This window comes from Pseudophryne corroboree, chromosome 1 (genome assembly GCF_028390025.1).
Source record: "Pseudophryne corroboree isolate aPseCor3 chromosome 1, aPseCor3.hap2, whole genome shotgun sequence".
Taxonomy (NCBI): domain Eukaryota; kingdom Metazoa; phylum Chordata; class Amphibia; order Anura; family Myobatrachidae; genus Pseudophryne; species Pseudophryne corroboree.
Window position 1 is genome coordinate 279,232,451 of NC_086444.1, and position 24,462 is coordinate 279,256,912.

At 45.8% G+C, this 24,462-nt stretch overlaps 1 protein-coding gene across 1 annotated transcript in view; it reads right to left on the minus strand.

Moving 5' to 3' along the window:
- SUSD2 (sushi domain containing 2) overlaps positions 1-24,462 on the minus strand; it is a 384,956-nt gene that overhangs the window by 273,774 nt on the left and 86,720 nt on the right. The window contains exons 6-9 of the mRNA XM_063964306.1: positions 17,816-18,020; positions 9,230-9,315; positions 8,797-9,065; positions 8,411-8,545 (exon numbers count right to left, since the gene is read on the minus strand). Of these exons, the coding sequence (XP_063820376.1) occupies positions 8,411-8,545; positions 8,797-9,065; positions 9,230-9,315; positions 17,816-18,020 (695 nt within the window). The remainder of the gene's footprint in view (positions 1-8,410; positions 8,546-8,796; positions 9,066-9,229; positions 9,316-17,815; positions 18,021-24,462) is intronic.

Here is a 24,462-nt window from a genome sequence, read left to right on the forward strand (position 1 = left end):
AACTCAACACCACATTAAGATCCCAAGGTGCCACTGGTGGCACAAAAGGGGGCTGAATATGCAGCACTCCCTTAACAAACGTCTGAACCTCAGGCAGTGAAGCCAGTTCTTTTTGGAAGAAAATGGATAGGGCCGAAATCTGGACCTTTATGGACCCTAATTTCAGGCCCATAGTCACTCCTGACTGTAGGAAGTGCAGGAATCGACCCAGCTGGAATTCCTCTGTAGGGGCCTTCCTGGCCTCACACCAAGCAACATATTTTCGCCATATACGGTGATAATGCTTTGCTGTCACATCCTTCCTAGCCTTTATCAGCGTAGGAATAACTTCATCCGGAATGCCTTTTTACGCTAGGATCCGGCGTTCAACCGCCATGCCGTCAAACGCAGCCGCGGTAAGTCTTAGAACAGACAAGGCCCTTGTTGTAACAGGTCCTGTCTGAGAGGCAGAGGCCACGGGTCCTCTGTGAGCATTTCTTGCAATTCCGGGTACCAAGTCCTTCTTGGCCAATCCGGAACAATGAGTATTGTTCTCACTCCTCTTTTTCTTACAATTCTCAGCACCTTTGGTATGAGAGGAAGAGGAGGAAACACATAGACCGACTGGAACACCCACGGTGTTACTAGTGCGTCCACAGCTATCGCCTGAGGGTCCCTTGACCTGGCGCAATATCTTTTTAGCTTTTTGTTGAGACGGGACGCCATCATGTCCACCTGTGGCAATTCCCATCGATTTGCAATCTGCGTGAAGAATTCTTGATGAAGTCCCCACTCTCCCGAAGGAGGTCGTGCCTGCTGAGGAAGTCTGCTTCCCAGTTGTCCACTCCCGGAATGAACATTGCTGACAGTGCTAGTACGTGATTCTCCGCCCAACGAAGAATCCTGGTGGCTTCTGCCATTGCCACCCTGCTTCTTGTGCCGCCCTGGCGGTTTACATGGGCCACTGCCGTGATGTTGTCTGACTGAATCAGCACTGGTTGGTTTTGAAGCAGAGGCTCCGCTTGACTCAGGGCGTTGTATACGGCTCTTAGTTCCAGGATATTGATGTGCAGACAAGTCTCCTGACTTGACCACAGCCCCTGGAAGTTTCTGCCTTGAGTGACTGCCCCCCATCCTCGGAGGCTTGCATCCGTGGTCACCAGGACCCAGTCCTGTATGCCGAACCTGCGGCCCTCGAGGAGGTGAGCACTTTGCAGCCACCACAGAAGAGACACCCTGGCCCTGGGGGACAGGGTGATCAGCCGATGCATCTGAAGATGCGATCCGGACCACTTGTCCAACAGATCCCACTGAAAGATCCTCGCATGGAACCTGCCGAAGGGAATGGCTTCGTATGACGCCACCATCTTTCCCAGGACACGCGTGCAGTGATGCACCGATACCTGTTTTGGTTTTAGGAGGCCTCTGACCAGAGTCACGAGCTCCTGAGCCTTCTCCTCCGGGAGAAACACCCTTTTCTGGTTTGTGTCCAGAATCATGCCCAGGAAGGGCAGACGCGTCGTAGGAATCAGCTGCGACTTTGGAATATTCAGAATCCAGCCGTGCTGTTGCAACACTTCCTGAGAGAGTGCTACGCTGATCAGCAACCGCTCCATGGACCTCGCCTTTATGAGGAGATCGTCCAAGTATGGGATAATTGTAACCCCTTGCTTCCGAAGGAGCACCATCATTTCCGCCATCACCTTGGTAAATATTCTCGGTGCCGTGGACAGGCCAAACGGCAACGTCTGGAATTGGTAATGACAGTCCTGTACCACAAACCTGAGGTACTCCTGATGAGGTGGATAAATGGGGACATGCAAGTACGCATCCTTGATGTCCAGAGACACCATAAAATCCCCCTCTTCCAGGCTTGCAATGACCGCTCTGAGCGATTCCATTTTGAACTTGAATCTTTTCAGATAAATGTTCAGGGATTTTAAATTCAATATGGGTCTGACCGAACCGTCCGGTTTCGGTACCACAAACATTGTGGAATAGTATCCTCTTCCTTGTTGAAGGAGGGGAACCTTTACCACCACCTGCTGGAGATATAACTTGTGAATTGCCGCTAACACTACTTCCCTTTCTATGGGGAAAGCTGGCAGGGCCGATTTGAGGTAACGGTGAGGGGGCATCACTTCGAATTCCAGCTTGTATCCCTGAGACACAATCTGTATAGCCCAGGGATCCACCTGTGAGCGAACCCACTGGTGGCTGAAATTTCGGAGACGCGCCCCCACCGCTCCTGGCTCCTGTGGAGCCCCAGCGTCATGCGGTGGATTTAGTGGAAGCCGGGGAGGACTTCTGTTCCTGGGAACTAGCTGTGTTGTGCAGCTTCTTTCCTCTACCCCTGCCTCTGGCCAGAAAGGACGCACCTCTGACCTTCTTGCTTCTCTGTGATCGAAAGGACTGCATTTGGTAATACGGTGCTTTCTTAGGCTGTGAGGGAATATATGGCAAAAAGTTTGACTTCCCAGCTGTAGCTGTGGAAACTAGGTCCGAGAGACCGTCCCCAAACAATTCCTCACCCTTGTAAGGTAACACCTCCATGTGCTTTTTGGAGTCGGCATCACCTGTCCATTGCCGAGTCCACAGGACCCTTCTGGCAGAAATTGACATTGCATTTATTCTAGAGCCCAGTAGGCAAATGTCCCTCTGGGCATCCCTCATATATAGGACAGCGTCTTTTATATGCCCCAGGGTCAGTAAAATGGTATCCTTGTCTAAGATATCCATTTCCTCAGACAGATTATCTGTCCATGCTGCCACAGCACTACACATCCAGGCCGACGCAATAACCGGCCTCAGTATAGTACCTGAGTGTGCATAAACAGACTTCAGGATACTTTCCTGCTTCCTATCTGCAGGATCCTTTAGGGCGGCCGTATCCTGTGACGGCAGGGCCACCTTTTTAGATAAGCGTGTCAAAGCTTTATCTACCCTAGGGGAGGATTCCCAGCGCATCCTGTCCGTTGGCGGGAAAGGGTACGCCATAAGTAACCTTTTGGAAATCAGCACTTTCTTATTGGGGGAATCCCATGCTTTTTCACATAATTCATTTAACTCATGTGAAGGGGGAAAAGTCACCTCTTGCTTTTTCTCCCCATACATATATACCCTTTTGTCAGGGACAGGGTTTTCCTCCGGTATGTGCAATACATCCTTCATTGCTATAATCATGTATCGGATGGCTTTAGTCATTTTAGGCTGCAACTTTGCCTCATCGTCATCGACACTGGAGTCAGAATCCGTGTCGACATCTGTGTCAACCAACTGGGATAGTGGGCGCTTTTGAGACCCTGACGGCCTCTGAGCTGCAGGATCAGACACGGGTTGAGACCCTGACTGATTATCCAACCTTTTATGCTAGGAGCTTACATTATCATTTAACACCTTCCACATATCCATCCAATCAGGTGTCGGCGCCGTCGGCGGCGACATCACAGTCACTTGCACTTGTTCTGCCTCCACGTAACCGTCCTCGTCAAACATGTCGACACAAACGTACCGACACACCGCACACACACAGGGAATGCTCTAATTGAGGACAGGACCAACCAAAGGCCTTTTGGGGAGACAGAGAGAGAGTATGCCAGCACACACCCCAGCGCTATATAACCCAGGGATTACACAGTAATTTAGTGTTTACCCAGTAGCTGCTGTTTATGATAATTTTGCGCCTAAATGTATGTGCCGCCCCTCTCTTTTTACCCTTTTTCTACCTTGATACTGCAGGGGAGAGCCTGGGGAGCTTCCTCTCAGCGGAGCTGTGAAGAGAAAATGGCGCTGGTTAGTGCTGAGGAAGAAGGCCCCGCCCCCTCAGCGGCGGGCTTCAGTCCCGGGTCTGAGTAATAAAATGGCGGGGGCTCGTACATATATACAGTGCCCAGCTGTATATATGTGTCTTTTTGCCAAAAGGGTATCCTAATTGCTGCCCAGGGCGCCTCCCCCTGCGCCCTGCACCCTACAGTGACCGGAGTGTGTGGGTAGTGTGGGTGCAATGGCGCACAGCTGCAGTGCTGTGCGCTACCTCATGTGAAGACAGGAGTCTTCTGCCGCCGATTTCGATGTCTTCTTGCTTCTGCCGGCTTCTGACTTCTGGCTCTGCGAGTGGGACGGCGGCGCGGCTCCGGGAACGGACGACAAGGTCAGGTCCTGTGTTCGATCCCTCTGGAGCTAATGGTGTCCAGTAGCCTAAGAAGCGCAACCTAGCCGCAGTTAGTAGGTTTGCTTCTCTCCCCTCAGTCCCACATAGCAGAGAGTCTGTTGCCAGCAGAAGCTCTCTGAAAATAAAAAAACCTAACTAAAATACTTTCTTATTAGCAAGCTCAGGAGAGCCCACTAAAAGCACCCAGCTCTGGCCGGGCACAGATTCTAGCTGAGGTCTGGAGGAGGGGCATAGAGGGAGGAGCCAGTGCACACCAGGTAGTACTAAATATTTCTTTAGAGTGCCCAGTCTCCTGCGGAGCCCGTCAATTCCCCATGGTCCTTACGGAGTCCCCAGCATCCACTAGGACGTTAGAGAAAAAGGCTTGAAATATCTCACTTTGCATGTAATGAGTCTATATAATATATTAGTTTCACCTTTTAAGTTGAATTACTGAAATAAATGAACTTTTGCACAATATTCTAATTTTCCGAGTTTCACCTGTATAACTAAATTGGACATTCACTGGTAAGAAACTCCTTGTACTGTATTTGGCTTGATTGCACCATATTTAATGTGCAGAATAGGACTCTACCTGTTCAAGTTGCACTATCCATTAGCCAGCACAACAGATTTAGGGCCTAATTCAAACCTGATTGCTGTGCTGCAAATTTTGTTGTTCTTCGATCACATAGTCGCCGCCCATGAGGGAGTGTAAATTCGCCCGTGCAAGTGTGTGATCTCATGTGTGCGCCATACGAAAATGTCCCTCAGTCGGCGGACAGCTGTACATCCGTTCGCAACTCACTCATCATGGAAAGGTTTTTCCAGTCTGTGCAGTCTGTGCGCAGCCCAGGACTTACTCCTACAGTGCGAAGAGAACAGACTGATCGGCTCCGGAGCGGACATCACACACCCTCCCAGAAAATGCATGGGAACACCTGCGTTTTTCCTGACACTCCCACAAAACAGACAGTTACCCCCACAATCGGCCTCTTTCTGACAATCAGCATGCAAATGGCTGTTCAATCAAAATTTTCGCACTAGCTTGTCGCTGTTTGGTGACGCGCGTGCGCATTGAGGTGCATACGCATGTGCAGTCAATCGATAATTGCAGTCAATCGATAATTGCCCGCTGTGTGAAAACGCACAGCAGCGATCAGGTCTGAATCGGGCCCTTAGAGTCCAGTGCATTGTTACTTTTCCATTTGTAGCTTTTTATATAGTTATATGCTTATTTATGCGATTAATATATATGCGTTCATTCTCAATTAGTAGTATATTCTATATTGTTAGTAATTAAATTATATATTTATTTTAATATACAAGTGTTATTTGTTATATCTGCCATGCCAATACCACTGGGTTTTTATGAGCGTAGTGCCTTATTTTGATATATAATGCATTTTCTTCTTTATGCACTGAAAGCTTTAGCAAACATCTGCTGGCTCACATTAGTCTGCTGCAGCTGTTGTTATTTACTACCATTCAACAAGTTTTGTCATAAACCCTATTAGTGCCCGAAGTACGTTTTTTGCATAAAACTAAGTTACCTTTCATGTCCATCCAACTCTGCTCATCAAAGCTGAGAACTTCTCCATTCAATAGGGTTTCCAGTTCATGTTGGGTTCCTCTCTGCAAACGCACTTCAACCACATCAGATCCATCTTCTTGCATAGCCACTGAAGAAATGCTGGCCACCTTTATGCCATCTGAGACTGAGCGACGGGCTCTCTCCTCCTTGTGAAATGTAGCATTGTAGTTCTGGGTCTCTACTTAAAATGAGATAAAATAGTACAGTCACAGACACAATATTGGATGCCTTTATAGTTTATGCTTGTCCATACTGCTGTCTCAAAGGTGCAGCCGGCTGCAAGTGCACCAGCGGGCCGCCGTTACAGCAGCACAGCCGGACCATATCAGCAGTAGCAGCCATATTCACATCACACTACTGTACAGGTACCTCATATTCTCAAACCGTGGTTAAGGTTCAGAGATCCTGCAAGACTATTCAATATCAAGGTCTCTCCACCATTAGGGGAATGGAATTAACCATTTGACTGCACCCTTAAACAGTATATCGCTCACGCTGCACCAAAGCTATAGGCATATGCAGAGAAGCAGCATTTACTGGATGGTGCACCCTGCTTTTCCACTCCCTACAACTACCTTACCTACATACTGTACTTAGTCTATGCTCTCTTATTGTGATTGGTAATCTTGGGAACCCTTGCGCTGATTCAACAAGGTGACCCAGAATATCACCACAAAAGTAGAAACACGACTTATCTAAATTTCCAACCCTGAGGTGAACAAGGAACACGCTCACTTGCTGTACTAATGGCTGGCACACAGTGAGCAGCAGCTATTCCGTATCACAAGTTTAACGTTTCAGTCTGTTGACTTTTTCAAGAGCATAACAAACAACTGCATTACATACCTTAATATAGAGAAGTGATCGGAAGGTGTACCGGCCCGTTCCACGTGTGTCGTGAGGCGCTTCCAGATGACGTCACCATTGACCCCACTGCCTGCTGGGAAACTCTGAGCAATGTCGTCATGCGCTCCCACTCCGGGACATGGCTACCCCCGACGGGCCGGGACACCTTCAGATCACTTGCTCGCCACAGGAAAAAAAACGTAATGCTTACAATTGAATAAGTGTTGGAAACAAGCCGTATCTGGGTAATTAATTACTCCTGCTCAGAAGAGTGAGAAGTAAATATCTTTAGGCACTACTAAACTACAGATGTGTCCTTTTACATCCTTGTTGCAGTCACACTAAACAGCCCTTCATGTTGCACCATGCCATAGCGGGACTTGGTAACACCAAGTGTCTTTTTTGCGATACTTTTGCGTGACAATGTGTCTTAGTCGCAAAGTAATGCAATATGATGCCCAAGCAGATTCCGCTGATTAAAATGATATACAGCAGGGCTGTTTCTAGACAATTTGTATCCCAGGCGAGCATTAAAAAAAAATGCCCCCCCCCATACACATTCAAAAATGTCCCTCCCCCATAGACATAAAAAAAAAAAAACTTCCAGCAAGGGGGCGTAGCCTCACTAGAAAGGTTTTTGAATCTGCAGCAACAAACCTCGGCCACCACAGGAAAAAAAAAAATCACCATATTAAGCCCACACAGTAATGCTTCCTGCTCCATATTATGCCATACACCGCAATGCCCGTGATACATTATGCCCTACAGTAAAGCTTCTGATTATTTTTAAATTACCTGCTCATTGCCAGGGGTTTTATGTGCTGGGTGTCATGCTCGTTGCTCGGGGTTTCATGCTCTGGGATGCATGCTCTTGCCAAGGTAATGCTCGTTGCCAGGGGTTTCATTCTATCGAATCAATGCTCGTTGCAAAGGGTAATGTTTGTTGCCAAGGGTAATGCTCATTCCCAGGAGTTTCATGCTCTGGGATGCATGCTCATTGCCAAGGGTAATGCTCATTGCCAGGGTTTCATGCTCTGGGATCCATGCTCATTGCTAAGGGTAATGCTCATTGCCAAGGGTAATGCTCGTTGCTAGGGGTTTCATGCTCTGGGATGAATGCTCATTGCCAAGGGTAATTGCTCATTGCTAAGGGTGTATAAGTCATGACAGAACCACGTCATTCTGTGAAACTCCACCCCCCGGAACAGAGTACTAGGGGAGAGGGAGGAGCAGACCACACGACTCGTCTACCGCTAGAAACGGCACTGAAATGCAGCATCGCTATATTTTGTGTGTAACTGCGGGTGTATCAGCATCCGAAATGCCATGTTACAATGTTTTCCACAAAAACATTGTAGCATGGAATTTGTATGCAAATACAGTTGTAGTCACACACATAATATAGGCATGCTGCATATCATTTTAATTAGCAGAATCTGCTTGTGTGTCCTATTGTATTACTTTGCGACTAAAATGCATTTTTCTATGGAAACAATGCAAAAAAAGATGCTCTGCGCTACTGAGTCACGCAGCACTCAAGCGTTATGTGTAACGCAACTTGTAGCGCACATGGCAAAGATGTAAGAGGACACATTTGTAATACAAAAAAGTGTTTGTCCCATTTAAATCCAAGGTGAAACAAATAGGCACAAAACAGCAAGTTGTACTAAGTGATGGGAATACACCAATGGTTAAAAAGATTTCATTTTTTATTTTAACACTTCACAGTAACCTAGAAAATCACATAGTTCATTGTTTTAAAAATGCTGGCCTGACTTTATAAAATTATATCAAGTCAACTTTGTGTCCAAAATCTTACTTCATTAAGTTAGATAACGTACCTGAAAAAGGCGTGGTCCGGCACTGAATGTTTAGAGAAGGATGACTAGATGCGACCAAAACATACTGTCCTTTACCCTTAAAGGAGTAATCCAAGCCATCAAAACTTATAAAATGAGGCTCTCCAAAAGCTGAGGCTGTTTTAGAAGATTAAGGAATATTTATTATTTCACAGCATATTATACCATAATGCAATCTCCTAATGTGGGCTGACCATACTATCCCTTTAAACTGGGACACTCATGAATTACACAGGTTCTGTGGCTGGCTGACTTCAAGCCTGCATGTCACCTGGTTTTAATCAGCCACAGAACCTGTGTAATTCATGAGTGTCCCAGTTTAAAGGGCTAGTATGGTCAGCCTACCTAATGTCAATTTTTTTTCTTACCAACTTTTGGTGGTGTATATGTGCGACAGTCACTTGATCGTCTCAGTTCCATGTAGACTTGGCAGTTATCTGACCACAGGCAACAGTAATAGAAAGTGATCACATCATAGACCCAATGAGAGAAGCCTGGTACTCGGGGGGGCTTCCTGTACGGAGGGGAGCCCCAGTCATGACCTCGGTCTGGGGTGCTGCCCCCTATTGAATCAGCGGTTAAAACCTGAGCTCCATGGGCATCATAACAGCACTGTTGTCCTGCTCCATACAGGGGGCTACAGAATAATAACAAAGCTGATATATTAAACGTTATTCATGTACTAATGGGAAATAAATAGATATAATCTTAGTTTCAAAATTATATACAGCTGGGTTATTCTATTGCTATAAAGCCACAAGAGTGACAGCAGTGCAAAAAGTGTGGGCATGATAAAATTACCTTGCCTGAATGCTCCTCACACAGTGCACGGCCCCAGGGTGGTACGTACACACGCTGCCCTTTTCAATGTCACATCCATAATCAGTCTGAAAGAACCAGGAGAAAACGTTTTTCTTCCAGGAGCATTGTTGTCTACTAATGTGTTCCAAAAGAGTAGTACTGCTAATGATATAGTAAGCTGAAACAGTAGTACTTAGGGGGTAATTCAGACCTGATCGTAGCAGCAAATTTGTTAGCAGTTGGGCAAAACCATGTGCACTGCAGGTGGGGCAGATATAACATTTGCAGAGAGAGGGCGGGATGTACTAAAGGGAAAATGCGGTAAAACACCCATTTTCGGGGGTTTTACAGCATTTTCATATGTACTAAGACCCTACCGCCAGGTTTACGGCGCCGGGGGGTATCGCCATCTTTTGATGGCGATACCCTATAGAATTTTTCAAATGGATGGAGGCTGCGCTCACAGGGGGAGGGGTGCTAATGAGTGCTGCTAGACCTGGAGGCGTCCTACCTCCTGTAATGGAATTTTGCTGGAAATGGTCAGCGCGCTCATTAGTGGAATGGAGAGATGAGAAAAGAGGTGTTGCGGAATGGGTGAGATCTATATGTGTATATATGTGTGTTTGATTTTGCTTTCTTATGGATGTGTATATAAGGCAATGATAATCTAGGAGGGGTGTTTAACACTCACTTTATTGTGTGTACAATGTTCTGATGCAGTATGCAGGCAGCTGTTTTATCAGCAACTTCCTTTTGATATGTTATAAGTTCTTAATTGTCCTTCGTTCACCGCTGTCAGGTGTGTCCTGCAGACTACCCTTTGCAAGGTATACCTTCCTAATGGTATACCAAAATGAACCCCAGCTCAGGTAAATGTCAGGTGTACCCTGCGGGTCACCTTTACCATAGAAGTGGTGAATGCCTATGTTCCCTCTGAAGCTGTGTCTTAATACAGTACTTGGGGTGTGTGATCAGTGCGGCGTCCCGCCTGTGAGTACCCTTTCATGTGTAGCACTGAGGTATGGGGTCGTGGGCTGAGTGTCTTTCACTTACCGCCGGGGGCAGGTCTTGGCCTGCCGCCGGTGAATGCGTCACGTGAGCGCTCTGTCTGTCTGTGGTGAATACTGCTGCGTTCCCTTCTCCGGCCGGAGGGGGAAATCTGTAGATGAGTGTGGTGTCAATTAAAACGCGTTGGGACTTGCTAATTGACACCACACTCATCTACAGATTTCCCCCTCCGGCCGGAGAAGGGAACGCAGCAGTATTCACCACAGACAGACAGAGCGCTCACGTGACATCGCACGTGACGCGCCAACCCGGAAGCAGCGGACGGGACACGCAGACGGAGGAGACGGAGGAAACCGGCGGCCGCTGGGCAGCGCGCGGACCGAAGGAGACGGAGGGCACCAAGGAAGAGGACTGAGAGCCTGAGGTGGGGAAGGAAGAGACGCATTCACCGGCGGCAGGCCAAGACCTGCCCCCGGCGGTAAGTGAAAGACACTCAGCCCACGACCCCATACCTCAGTGCTACACATGAAAGGGTACTCACAGGCGGGACGCCGCACTGATCACACACCCCAAGTACTGTATTAAGACACAGCTTCAGAGGGAACATAGGCATTCACCACTTCTATGGTAAAGGTGACCCGCAGGGTACACCTGACATTTACCTGAGCTGGGGTTCATTTTGGTATACCATTAGGAAGGTATACCTTGCAAAGGGTAGTCTGCAGGACACACCTGACAGCGGTGAACGAAGGACAATTAAGAACTTATAACATATCAAAAGGAGGTTGCTGATAAAACAGCAGCCTGCATACTGCATCAGAACATTGTACACACAATAAAGTGAGTGTTAAACACCCCTCCTAGATTATCATTGCCTTATATACACATCCATAAGAAAGCAAAATCAAACACACATATATACACATATAGATCTCACCCATTCCGCAACACCTCTTTTCTCATCTCTCCATTCCACTAATGAGCGCGCTGACCATTTCCAGCAAGATACCCTATAGAAGCCTATGAGCTTCTTACCGCCGCCGCCAACCTGCGCCGCTCACGATGACCTCCCTCCCGCCGGCCCCCCTCCTCCTCCCCCGCAGCACAGCCTTGTCTCCTTCCAGCTTCAGGTGGGAGAAGGAGGATCACGGGGACTCCATGCACTTCACCTCCCGGGGCTGGGAGGTGAGGGAAGCCGCCTCAAACCCTCTCCTGCGGCCCATCACTGATTGCAGGACACCCCTGGCATCGCTTTGAGATACTAATCGCATATGTTAGTACATATGCGATTAGCATCATTGCGATGACCGGCGATGACCCACGATCATTGATAGTACATCCTGCCCAGAGTTAGATTTGGGTGGGGTGTGTTCAAACTGAAATCTAAACTGCAGTGTAGAAATAAAGCAGCCAGTATTTACCCTGCACAGAAACAATATGACCCACCCAAATCTAACTCTCTCTGCACATGTTATATCTGCCACACCTGCAGTTCACATGGTTTTGACCAACTGCTAACAAATTTGCTGCTACTATCAGGTCTGAATTACCCCCTTTATTATATAACAAATTGGAATGGCACCGCTAATTATAAAAGAAGCTGGTAGAGTTTTACTGTAATTGATATAATAAGCTAACAGAGTTGTACTACGTTAACATTTCATGCCTACCCCTGGAATTCCTAATTTCTCTTACCGCCTTGGGGATACTGGGAATCCATTTAGTACCATGGGGAATAGACAGGTCTACTAGGAGCCTTGGGCACTTTAAGAATTTGATAGTGTGCGCTGGCTCCTCCCTCTATGCCCCTCCTACCAGACTCAGTTTAGAAAATGTGCCCGGAGGAGTCGGTCACGTCACTGGAAGCTCCTGAAGAGTTTTCTGCATTTATTTTATCTGTTTGTTATTTTCAGGCAGGACTGGATGGCACCAGCCTGCCTGCTTAGTGGGACTTAGGGGGGGAACGGCCAAACCTCTTGAAGGGTTAATGGTCCCGTTCCCCCACTGACAGGACACTAGCTCCTGAGGGAACTATTTGCAAGCCCCACCACAGCGAGCATACATTCCTGCAGCACGCCGCCACCCCTAACAGAGCCAGAAGAAAGAAGAGTGGTGAGTACTAAGCCGGCGTCCCGGTTAGCGGGTCGCCGCCCAATATGGCGGCATGAGGGTACAGAAACACTCGGCTTCTACATGGGGCAGCTGGGTCTCCAGACTCAGTACACAGTGCAGACACACAGCTTCTGAGGGGGCGAACTGAGTCTCAGTACACTAATTGTGTACACAGTACCTAGACTGGCATTACAAACTTAAAAGGGGGCTGACTCCATTTTAAGCATAAAATTACCTCAGCCAGTATAAAAAAAAGAGTGGGAAGACCGTGTGCCATTGACTATGAGCGGATCCAGCAGCTCGCCAGCACCATTTTACCTCTGCAGTGGACACAGACGCTGACTGACAGGGACGCGCAGCTCCTCCAGAGAGACTCCAGATTACATCAGCAGTACCAGGGGGTCATAGCAGGGGGGGAGCGATTATTAGTGTACTAAGTCCCCAATCTGGATACTTACTCTGCGTCCCGGCTAAGCTTGGCTTTAGCAGTATGGGCGGTGTGCTGGCTACATACTGTCTCTGTACCCCATGGAAGGGCTCTTTGTGGGTTAATTGTGCATTTAACCTCTTTGTGTGTGTGTGTGTGTGTGTGTGTGTGTGTGTGTGTGTGTGTGTGTGTGTGTGTGTGTGTGTGTGTGTGTGTGCTGTCACTGTCACAGTATGTCAGACAAAAAGTGTGTTTCATGTAAGGCACAGTGTTCCTCTTCTCCTGGGGGTTCACTACTGTGTACTCAGTGCAGTGTACCTTCCCAGGCTAGTGGAGCAGAGCCAGCTTGGCTGAACGCCATTAAGGGAATGATTTCCAATTCTTCTACTAAATTGTCCCGCAATGAGAAAGAGACGCCATACTTAAGACAATCGATGACTGAGTTTCTGAAAAGATACTCAGTACCAAAACCAGCATCTCAGTCCCCTGCCATTTGTCCGCAAAACGTACTTTGGCCAATATCCTACAGTCTGACTGATGATGAGGGGTCAGACATGGAGGAGGGGGAGGTGGACTCAGAGGTGGGGGAGGCTACTCTGTCACAGGGAATAGAGGCTCTCATAGAGGCTATCAGCGAAGTCCGGCATATCCCTGAAAAGGTGACAGAGGAGACTGAGGAATCTTATTTTACTATAAAAAAAGAAATCCTCAGCCACTTTTCCTGTGTCAAAGGAACTAAATACCCTGTTTGAAGAAGTTAATCCTGATAGGAAATTTCAGATCCCTAAAAGATTGCTATCATCTTTTCATTTTCCTCCTGATCATATAAGAAGTTGGGTGGTAGAGTAGTACAGCTAATAATATACAAATGTTGTACAGTGGTACAGCTAATCATATACTTCATATACTAAGGTGACAGAGTGGTACAGCTAATCATATACTAAGGTAGCAGAGTGCTACAGCTAATCATATACTAAGGTAGCAGAGTGGTACAGCTAATCATATACTAAGGTAGCAGAGTAGTACAGCTAATCATATACTAAGGTACTAGAGTGGTAAAGCTAATCATATACTAAGGTAGTAGAGTGGTAAAGCTAATCATATACTAAGGTAGCAGAGTGGTACAGCTAATCATATACTAAGGTAGTAGAGTGGTAAAGCTAATCATATACTAAGGTAGCAGAGTGGTAAAGCTAATCATATACTAAGGTAGTAGAGTGGTACAGCTAATCATATACTAAGGTAGTAGAGTGGTACAGCTAATTGTATACTAAGGTACTAGAGTGGTACAGCTAATCATATACTAAGGTAGTAGAGTAGTACAGCTAATCATATACTAAGGTACTAGAGTGGTAAAGCTAATCATATACTAAGGTAGTAGAGTGGTAAAGCTAATCATATACTAAGTTAGCAGAGTGGTAAAGCTAATCATATACTAAGGTAGTAGAGTGGTACAGCTAATCATATACTAAGGTAGTAGAGTGGTACAGCTAATTGTATACTAAGGTAGCAGAGCGGTACAGCTAATTATATACAAAGGTAGTAGAGTGGTAAAGCTAATCATATACTAAGGTACTAGAGTGGTACAGCTAATCATATACTTAGGTAGCAGAGTGGTACAGCTAATCATACACTAAGGTAGTAGAGTGGTACAGCTAATCATATACTAAGGTAGTAGAGTGGTACAGCTAATCATATACTAAGGTAGCAGAGTGGTACAGCTAATCATATACTAAGGTAGTAGAGTAGTACAGCTAATCATATACTAAGGTAGTAGAGTGGTACAGCTAATTGTATACTAAGGTAGCAGAGTGGTACAGCTAATTATATACAAAGGTAGTAGAGTGGTAAAGCTAATCATATACTAAGGTACTAGAGTGGTACAGCTAATCATATACTAAGGTAGCAGAGTGGTACAGCTAATCATATACTAAGGTAGTAGAGTGGTACAGCTAATCATATACTAAGGTAGTAGAGTGGTAAAGCTAATCATATACTAAGGTAGTAGAGTGGTAAAGCTAACCATATACTAAGGTACTAGAGTGGTACAGCTAATCATATACTAAGGTAGCAGAGTGGTACAGCTAATCATATACTAAGGTAGTAGAGTGGTAAAGCTAATCATATACTAAGGTAGTAGAGTGGTAAAGCTAACCATATACTAAGGTAGTACAGTGGTACAGCTAATCATATACAAAGGTTGCAGAGTGGTACAGCTAATCATATACTAAGGTACTAGAGTGGTACAGCTAATCATATACTAAGGTACTAGAGTGGTACAGCTAATCATATACTAAGGTAGTAGAGTAGTACAGCTAATCATATACTAAGGTAGCAGAGTGGTACAGCTAATCACATACTAAGGTACTAGAGTGGTACAGCTAATCATATACTAAGGTAGCAGAGTGGTACAGCTAATCATATACTAAGGTAGTAGAGTGGTACAGCTAATCATATACTAAGGTACTAGAGTGGTACAGCTAATCGTATACTAAGGTAGTAGAGTGGTACAGCTAATCATATACTAAGGTAGTAGATTGGTACAGCTAACCATATACTAAGGTACTAGAGTGGTACAGCTAATCATATACTAAGGTACTAGAGTGGTACAGCTAATCATATACTAAGGTAGCAGAGTGGTACAGCTAATCATATACTAAGGTACTAGAGTGGTACAGCTAGATCATATACTAAGGTAGCAGAGTGGTACAGCTAATCATATACTAAGGTAGTAGAGTGGTACAGCTAATCATATACTTCATCTCCTGAGGTAGTAGAGTGGTACAGCTAACCATATACTAAGAGACTAGAGTGGTACAGCTAATCATATACTAAGGTACTAGAGTGGTACAGCTAATCATATACTAAGGAAGTAGAGTGGTACAGCTAACCATATACTAAGGTACTAGAGTGGTACAGCTAATCATATACTAAGGTACTAGAGTGGTAAAGCTAATCATATACTAAGGTAGCAGAGTGGTGCAGCTAATCATATACTAAGGTACTCGAGTGGTACAGCTAATCATATACTAAGGTAGCAGAGTGGTACAGCTAATCATATACTAAGGTAGTAGAGTGGTACAGCTAATCATATACTTCATCTCCTGAGGTAGTAGAGTGGTACAGCTAACCATATACTAAGATACTAGAGTGGTACAGCTAATCATATACTAAGGTACTAGAGTGGTACAGCTAATCATATACTAAGGTAGCAGAGTGGTACAGCTAATCATATACTAAGGTACTAGAGTGGTACAGCTAATCATATACTAAGGTAGCAGAGTGGTACAGCTAATCATATACTAAGGTAGTAGAGTGGTACAGCTAATCATATACTAAGGTAGTAGAGTGGTACAGCTAATCATATACTAAGGTAGTAGAGTGGTACAGCTAATCATATACTAAGGTACTAGAGTGGTACAGCTAATCATATACTAAGGTAGTAGAGTGGTACAGCTAATCATATACTAAGGTAGTAGAGTGGTACAGCTAATCATATACTAAGGTAGTAGAGTGGTACAGCTAATCATATACTAAGGTAGTAGAGTGGTAAAGCTAATCATATACTTCATCTCCTGTGGTAGTAGAGTGGTACAACTAATTGTATACTAAGGTGGTATACTTTGCTGGTAGATAAACCATGTTAGGCACAACGTCTATGCTAAAGAGTACAAGATACGACCTCTATAATGCATGTAGCAAAATATTAATAATTACTAAACACATTTACTTTCATATGTTCACATTCTGGAAAACTGTTTGGTAGGTCTGCTACTAGACAAGGAGATGTCTTCATATGCTGTCCCAGTTACTGATGAACAGCTAGTAAATTCACCCCAACAGTGAATTTACATTTCTATTAAATTACAAACATTTAGAAAAAAAACATTTGCTTTGTGCTAGGTCTTTAATTATTTATACCTCATACACAAAGATATTTCCATATAAGCATTTGTGTTATTTTCACACTGATCTGCTTGCACAGTACTGCAATACTATAATGTGTATAATGCACTATAGCTTGCTGTTCTGGTGCTGATACCTAATCTTGGAGTAACAAAGGAAAAAAAATGACAAATACATTATATATATATATATATATATATATATATATATATATATATATATAATTATATATATCTATCATACAACGGATAAAGGCAGCACTCAGGAGACTTGTAATAAGGTGTAGAAAACGGTGCAAATTTAATCCATAAAGTCAACGTATTGGGGCTCTAAAGGCCCATATATATGGGCCGATGCAGGAGAGATGTGTGCTGAGTGAACCGCTCAGCACACATCTCCCCCGCCGCTCAGCACAGCGCGATCTGTGCTGAGCGTGCGGGGGAGACGGGGGGGCGCTCACTTCACCCAGCGGGTGAAGTGAGCGACCCGCTAGATTGGCCTGCATACAGGCCAATCTAGCAGCAGCGATAGCGATGTGCGGGGCCGCGCATCGCTATCGCTGTAAGGGGTACACACGGAGCGATCATGCTGAAATTCTAAGCAATCTAGTCAGATTGCTTAGAATATCGCTCCGTGAGTACCCCCCTTAACACCCCATCGTCAGGACAACAACCTTATTACAAGTCTACTGAGTGCCGCCTTTATCCATTGTATGCTACATAGTCATACTGCCATGCCTGTCAGGAGGGCACCGGAGCGGATTTTGTTTTAGCCGAATCTTTAATTATACACACACATCAATCTATTTAGCAAATATTAAAGGTATGATATTGTTGCTCATTTAAGGGAAGCTGTATCAAGACCTGGACAGAGTTAGTGGAGGAGTTGGCCATAGCAATTGATCGGCTTCTGTCATAATCTAGTGAAGTTTATAAAATAACTGTTACTGGCTGTTTAATTGCTTTGGGCAATTTCTCCACTAAATCTTTCTCCAACGCTTGGTAGAGTACATCACCCCCTTAGAGTTGCTGTACGTCTGTTGCTCCTGTATAACATACACATCTGTACTGAGCGTTAGTAGGCTGAATACAGTAAGAGGTTTATCACTTTGTTTTACTCCATTAGGCACCTACATGGTATCTTCCAGTGTCGGCTCTGGCCTGTTCCATAGTGCAGGGACAGTCTGCTATTTCACTCAAGAAGTTGGGAAGGTGGTTGTCCTCAGCACTTTTCCATTCCACACATTTATTAGTGGCCCAGGCAGTATGGTCATTCCTGAAGCTCTCTGGTAAGTGCCAGGCTAAGGCATGAACGGGACTCCATATTGCATGCACATTCCTGTGACACAAAATAATAACAACAAAGTAAGATCACCTAGAGATCACCACTCCATGCTGCAGGGCTATGATAAATATGTTTATCTATCTATCTTTCTTGATAACTTCCAATAAGTACAAATGCTGTTTCTTCTGCCATGTAGTGTATATCAATCCAATGGCAAAGTTGTGATTTAGCACCAAATCTACATTTTTGCAATGCTGTGCCATGCAACACTATTAGCCTAAGTGATCAGTGGCTTAACTCTCAGAGACAACTGAGACATTTGCTGCCAGGCTCCAGCTGTCAAAGGGGCCCTAAAAAAGAAAGACAGAGGGGGCTTCTGAACTAGAAAAGATCTCTGTCCACTCATTGCTGTCCAAGCTCAGAATCCTCCTTAGAAGACCCCTTCAGCTAAAGAGTATGGAATATGTCTGATAACAGATCAAAGTGTGAACAATGATCTACAGCTTTGCTGCTGTGTCTTATATGAGGAAAGAAAGGATAGCAGGAAAGGATAGCAGAAGTTAGTTATAAGAAAATGCACTAATTATTATAATAAAACTTTTAAGGGGGGTATTTATCAAAGCTTGGAGAGAGATAAAATACCAACCAATCCGCTCCTGTCATTTTTCAAACACAGCCTGTAAAATGTAAGGCAGAAGCTGATTGCCTGGTACTTTATCTCTCACAATTTTATCTTACTCTGAGCTTTGATAACCCTTTCCCCCCCTCAGGACTCTATTTATTATTATTTGCAGCCAGCACCTGAAAATAAAGATTCCTTATCGCCACAATTAGCTTTAATAAGAAATCTTTATTCTCACAGATGTACCATTGGCAAGTCGCTCTAACGTCAGCACATGTGCAAGCTGGGACCACTGGGGGGACACCACCTTCTATTTCGCCTCCGGGCGCCTGGCATGAACTTACACCCATGCAAGTGTTAAATTGTCCCTTCAATAATGTCAAAGGCTATGTGCACATGGACGCTAAGCTAGTATTAAAAAAAAGATTTTACTCACCGGTAAATCTATTTCTCGTAGTCCGTAGTGGATGCTGGGACTCCGTAAGGACCATGGGGAATAGCGGCTCCGCAGGAGACTGGGCACAACTAAAGAAAGCTTTAGGACTACCTGGTGTGCACTGGCTCCTCCCACTATGACCCTCCTCCAGACCTCAGTTAGGATACTGTGCCCGGAAGAGCTGACACAAGGAAGGATTTTGAATCCCGGGTAAGACTCATACCAGCCACACCAATCACACCGTATAACTCGTGATACTATACCCAGTTAACAGTATGAAATATAACTGAGCCTCTCAACAGATGGCTCAACAATAACCCTTTAGTTGGGCAATAACTATAAACAAGTATTGCAGACAATCCGCACTTGGGATGGGCGCCCAGCATCCACTACGGACTACGAGAAATAGATTTACCGGTGAGTAAAATCTTATTTTCTCTGACGTCCTAAGTGGATGCTGGGACTCCGTAAGGACCATGGGGATTATACCAAAGCTCCCAAACGGGCGGGAGAGTGCGGATGACTCTGCAGCACCGAATGAGCAAACTCTAGGTCCTCCTCAGCCAGGGTATCAAACTTGTAGACTCTTGCAAAAATGTTTGAACCCGACCAAGTAACAGCTCGGCAAATTTGTAAAGCTGAGACCCCTCGGGCAGCCGCCCAAGAAGAGCCCACTTTCCTCGTGGAATGGGCTTTTACAGATTTAGGGTGCGGCAGTCCAGCCGCAGAATGTGCAAGTTGAATCGTGCTACAGATCCAGCGAGCAATAGTCTGCTTAGAAGCAGGATCACCCAGCTTGTTGGGTGCATACAGGATAAATAGCGAGTCAGTTTTCCCGACTCCAGCCGTCCTGGAAACATATACTTTTCAGGGCCCTGACTACGTCCAGTAACTTGGAATCCTCCAAGTCCCAAGTAGCCGCAGGCACCACAATAGGTTGGTTCACATGAAAAACTGATACCACCTTAGGAAGGAATTGGGAACGAGTCCTCAATTCCGCCTTATCCATATAAAAATATCAGATAAGGGCTTTTGCATGACATAGCCGCCAATTCTGATACACGCCTGGCCGACGCCAAGGCCCACAGCATGACCACTTTCCACGTGAGGTATTGTAGCTCCACGGATTTAAGTGGCTCAACCCAATGCGACTTCAGGAAATCCAACACCACGTTGAGATCCCACGGTGCCACTGGAGGCACAAACGGGGGCTGACTATGCAGCACTCCCTTAACAAAAGTCTGAACTTCAGGCAGTGAAGCCAGTTCTATTTTTGGAAGAAAATCGATAGAGCCGAAATCTGGACCTTAATGGAACCCAATTTTAGGCCCATAGTCACCTCTGACTGTAGGAAGTGCAGAAATCGACCTAGCTGAAATTCCTCCTTTGGGGCCTTCCTGGCCTCACAGCACGCAACATATTTCCGCCATATGCGGTGATAATGGTTTGCGTTCACTTCTTTCCTAGCTTTAATTAGCGTAGGGATAACTTCCTCCGGAATGCCCTTTTCCTTCAGGATCCGGGGTTCAACCGCCATGCCGTCAAACGCAGCCGCGGTACGTCTTGGAACAGACATGCCCCCTGCTGCAGCAGGTCCTGTCTGAGCGGCAGAGGCCATGGGTCCTCTGAGATCATTTCTTGGAGTTCTGGGTACCAAGCTCTTCTTGGCCAATCCGGAACAATTAGTATAGTTCTTACTCCTCTCCTTCTTATTATTCTCATTACCCTGGGTAAGAGAGGCAGAGAAGGGAACACATACACCGACTGGTACACCCACGGTGTTACCAGAGCGTCCACAGCTATCGCCTGAGGGTCCCTTGACCTGGCGCAATATCTTTGTAGCTTTTTGTTGAGGCGGGACGCCATCATGTCCACCTGTGGCCTTTCCCAACGGTGTACAATCATTTGGAAGACTTCTGGATGAAGTCCCCACTCTCCTGGGTGGAGGTCATGTCTGCTGAGAAAGTCTGCTTCTCAGTTGTCCACTCCGGGAATGAACACTGCTGACAGTGCTAACACATGATTTTCCGCCCATCGGAGAATCCTTGTGGCTTCTGCCATCGCCATCCTGCTTCTTGTGCCGCCCTGTCGGTTTACATGAGCGACCGCCGTGATGTTGTCTGACTGGATCAGCACCGGCCGGTGTTGAAGCAGGGGTCTAGCCTGACTTAGGACATTGTAAATGGCCCTTAGTTCCAGAATATTTATGTGTAGGGAAGTCTCCTGACTTTTCCATAGGCCTTGGAAGTTTCTTCCCTGTGTGACTGCCCCCCAGCCTCGAAGGCTGGCATCCGTGGTCACCAGGACCCAGTCCTGTATGCCGAATCAGCGGCCCCCTAGAAGATGAGCACTCTGCAGCCACCACAACAGCGACACCCTGGCCCTTGGAGACAGGGTTATCCGCCGATGCATCTGAAGATGCGACCCGGACCACTTGTCCAACAGATCCCACTGGAAGATCCTTGCAGGGGACCTTGCGAATGGAATTTCTTCGTAAGAAGCTACCATCTTTCCCAGGGCTCGCGTGCATTGATGCACCGACACCTGTATTTGTATTAGGAGGTCTCTGTCTAGAGACGACAACTCCTTGGACTTCTCCTCCGGGAGAAACCCTTTTTATCCTGTTCTGTGTCCAGAACCATACAAAGGAAAAGTAGACGCGTCGTAGGAACCAGCTGCGACTTTGGAATATTCAGAATCCAGCCGTGCTGTTGTAGCACTTCCCGAGATAGTGCTACTCCGACGAACAACTGCTCCCTGGACCTCGCCTTTATAAGGAGATCGTCCAAGTACGGGATAATTATTTCGGCCATTACCTTGGTAAATACCCTCGGTGCCGGGGACAGACCAACGGCAACGTCTGGAATTGGTAAGGACAATCCTGTACCACAATTTTGAGGTACTCCTGGTGAAGAGGGTAAATAGGGACATGCAGGTAAGCATCCTTGATGTCCAGTGATACCATGAAATTCTCCAGGCTTGCCATAATCGCCCTGAGCGATTCCATTTTGAACTTGAACCTTCGTATATAAGTGTTCAAGGATTTCAATTTTAGAATGGGTCTCACCGAACCGTCTGGTTTCGGTACCACAACATTTTGGAATAGTAACCCCGGCCTTGTTGAAGGAGGGGTACCTTGATTTCACCTGCTGGAAGTACAGCTTGTGAATTGCCGCCAGTACTACCTCCCTTTCTCCGAGGGCAGCAGGCAAGGCTGATGTGAGGTAACGGCGAGGGGGAGTCGCCTCGAACTCCAGCCTGTATCCCTGTGATACTACTTGCAGAACCTAGGGATCCACCTGCGGGCAAGCCCACTGGTCCCTGAAGTTCCCGAGACGCGCCCCCACCGCACCTGTCTCCACCTGTGGAGCCCCAGCGTCATGCGGTGGACTCAGAGGAAACAGGGGAAGATTTTTGATCCTGGGAACTGGCTGTCTGGTGCAGCTATTTCCTTCTTCCCTTGTCTCTGTGCAGAAAGGAAGCGCCTTTTACCCGCTTGCTTTTCTGAAGCCGAAAGGACTGTACCTGAAAATACAGTGCTTTCTTAGGCTGTGAGGAAACCTGAGGTAAAGAAAATTTCTTCCCAGCTGTTGCTGTGGATACGAGGTCCCAGAGACCATCCCCAAACAATTCCTCACCCTTATAAGGCAGAATCTCCATGTGCCTTTTAAAGGCAGCATCACCTGTCCACTGCCGGGTCTCTATTACCCTCCTGGCAGAATGGACATTGCATTAATTCTGGATGCCAGCCGGCAAATATCCCTCTGTGCATCCTTCATATATAAGACGACGTCTTTAATATGCTCTATGTTAGCAAAATATTATCCCTGTCTAGGGTATTAATATTATCTGACGGGGTATCAGACCACGCTGCAGCAGCACTATTTATGCTGAGGCAATTGCAGGTCTCAGTATAGTACCTGAGTGTGTATATACAGACTTCAGGATAGCCTCCTGCTTTTTATCAGCAGGCTCCTTCAAGGTGGCCGTACCCTAAGACGGCAGTGCCACCTTTTTTGACAAACGTGTGAGCGCCTTATCCACCCTAGGGGATATCTCCCAACGTGACCTATCCTCTGGCGGGAAAGGGTACGCCATCAGTAACTTTTTAGAAATTACCAGTTTCTTATCGGGGGAACCCACGCTTCTTTACACACTTCATTCACTCATCTGATGGGGGAACAAAACACTGGCTGCTTTTTCTCCCCAAAAATAAAACCCCTTTTATGTGGTACTTGGGTTCATGTCAGAAATGTGTAACACATTTTTCATTGCCGAGATCATGCAACGGATGTTCCTAGTGGATTGTGTATATGTCTCAACCTCGTCGACACTGGAGTCAGACTCCGTGTCGACATCTGTGTCTGCCATCTGAGGTAACGGGCGTTTTTTGAGCCCCTGATGGCCTTTGAGACGCCTGGGCAGGCGCGGGCTGAGAAGCCGGCTGTCCCACAGCTGTTACGTCATCCAGCCTTTTATGTAAGGAGTTGACATTGTCGGTTAATATAAAGATATGGAGGAGATAAAAATCCCCAGTGGTATGCTAATCCCACTCTCCCGGCGCTGTTCAATATATTTTTACAGTTTAAGAAATTATTAGTATAAAAAGATTTTTTTATTTCATATAAGTAAACAGCAGCGTCTGTTTTGAGACTTGGTTAGGGTCTCTAGCATAAACGAAATGATATAAATTTAGAAAACATCGCGCTGTTAATAGAATAAAATATAATATTAGTAATTTTTGTGATATTAGTTATCGGGCTGTAAAGTTGTCAGAAATGAGGTCGGGAGACTGTGTAAAGATAATAAAAAAATATATATACTTTTTATTTTAAACCAAATGTTACACCATAAAGATAAAACATATGTATAATAGAAGATTCTTTTCTATGCAAGCATCAGATATTTAATAATCATAGCATAATTCAAAACCTATAAATAATTGTAACTATAATAACAGCTCAAGTGAGTGTGTTATAGAATAGATACTACGTGTCCTTTAAAGACAGTATGTGTCAGATTGTATTCTTTTGCAGGATCCACACGGGTTTAATAGATGGCTTTATATGCCGGCGTCCCGTTAATACCTTCCACCTATCAATCCACTCTGGTGTCGGCCCCATAGGGGGCGACATCACATTTATCGGCCTCTGCTCCGCCTCCACGTAACCTTCCTCATCCAACATGTCGACACAGCCGTACCGACACACCGCACACACACAGGGAATGCTCTGACTGAGGACAGGTCCCCACAAAGTCCTTTGGGGAGACAGAGAGAGAGTATGCCAGCACACACCAGAGCGCTATATAATGCAGGGATTAACACTATAACTGAGTGATTTTTCCCCCAATAGCTGCTTGTATACACATATTGCGCCTAAATTTAGTGCCCCCCCTCTCTTTTTAACCCTTTGAGCCTGAAAACTACAGGGGAGAGC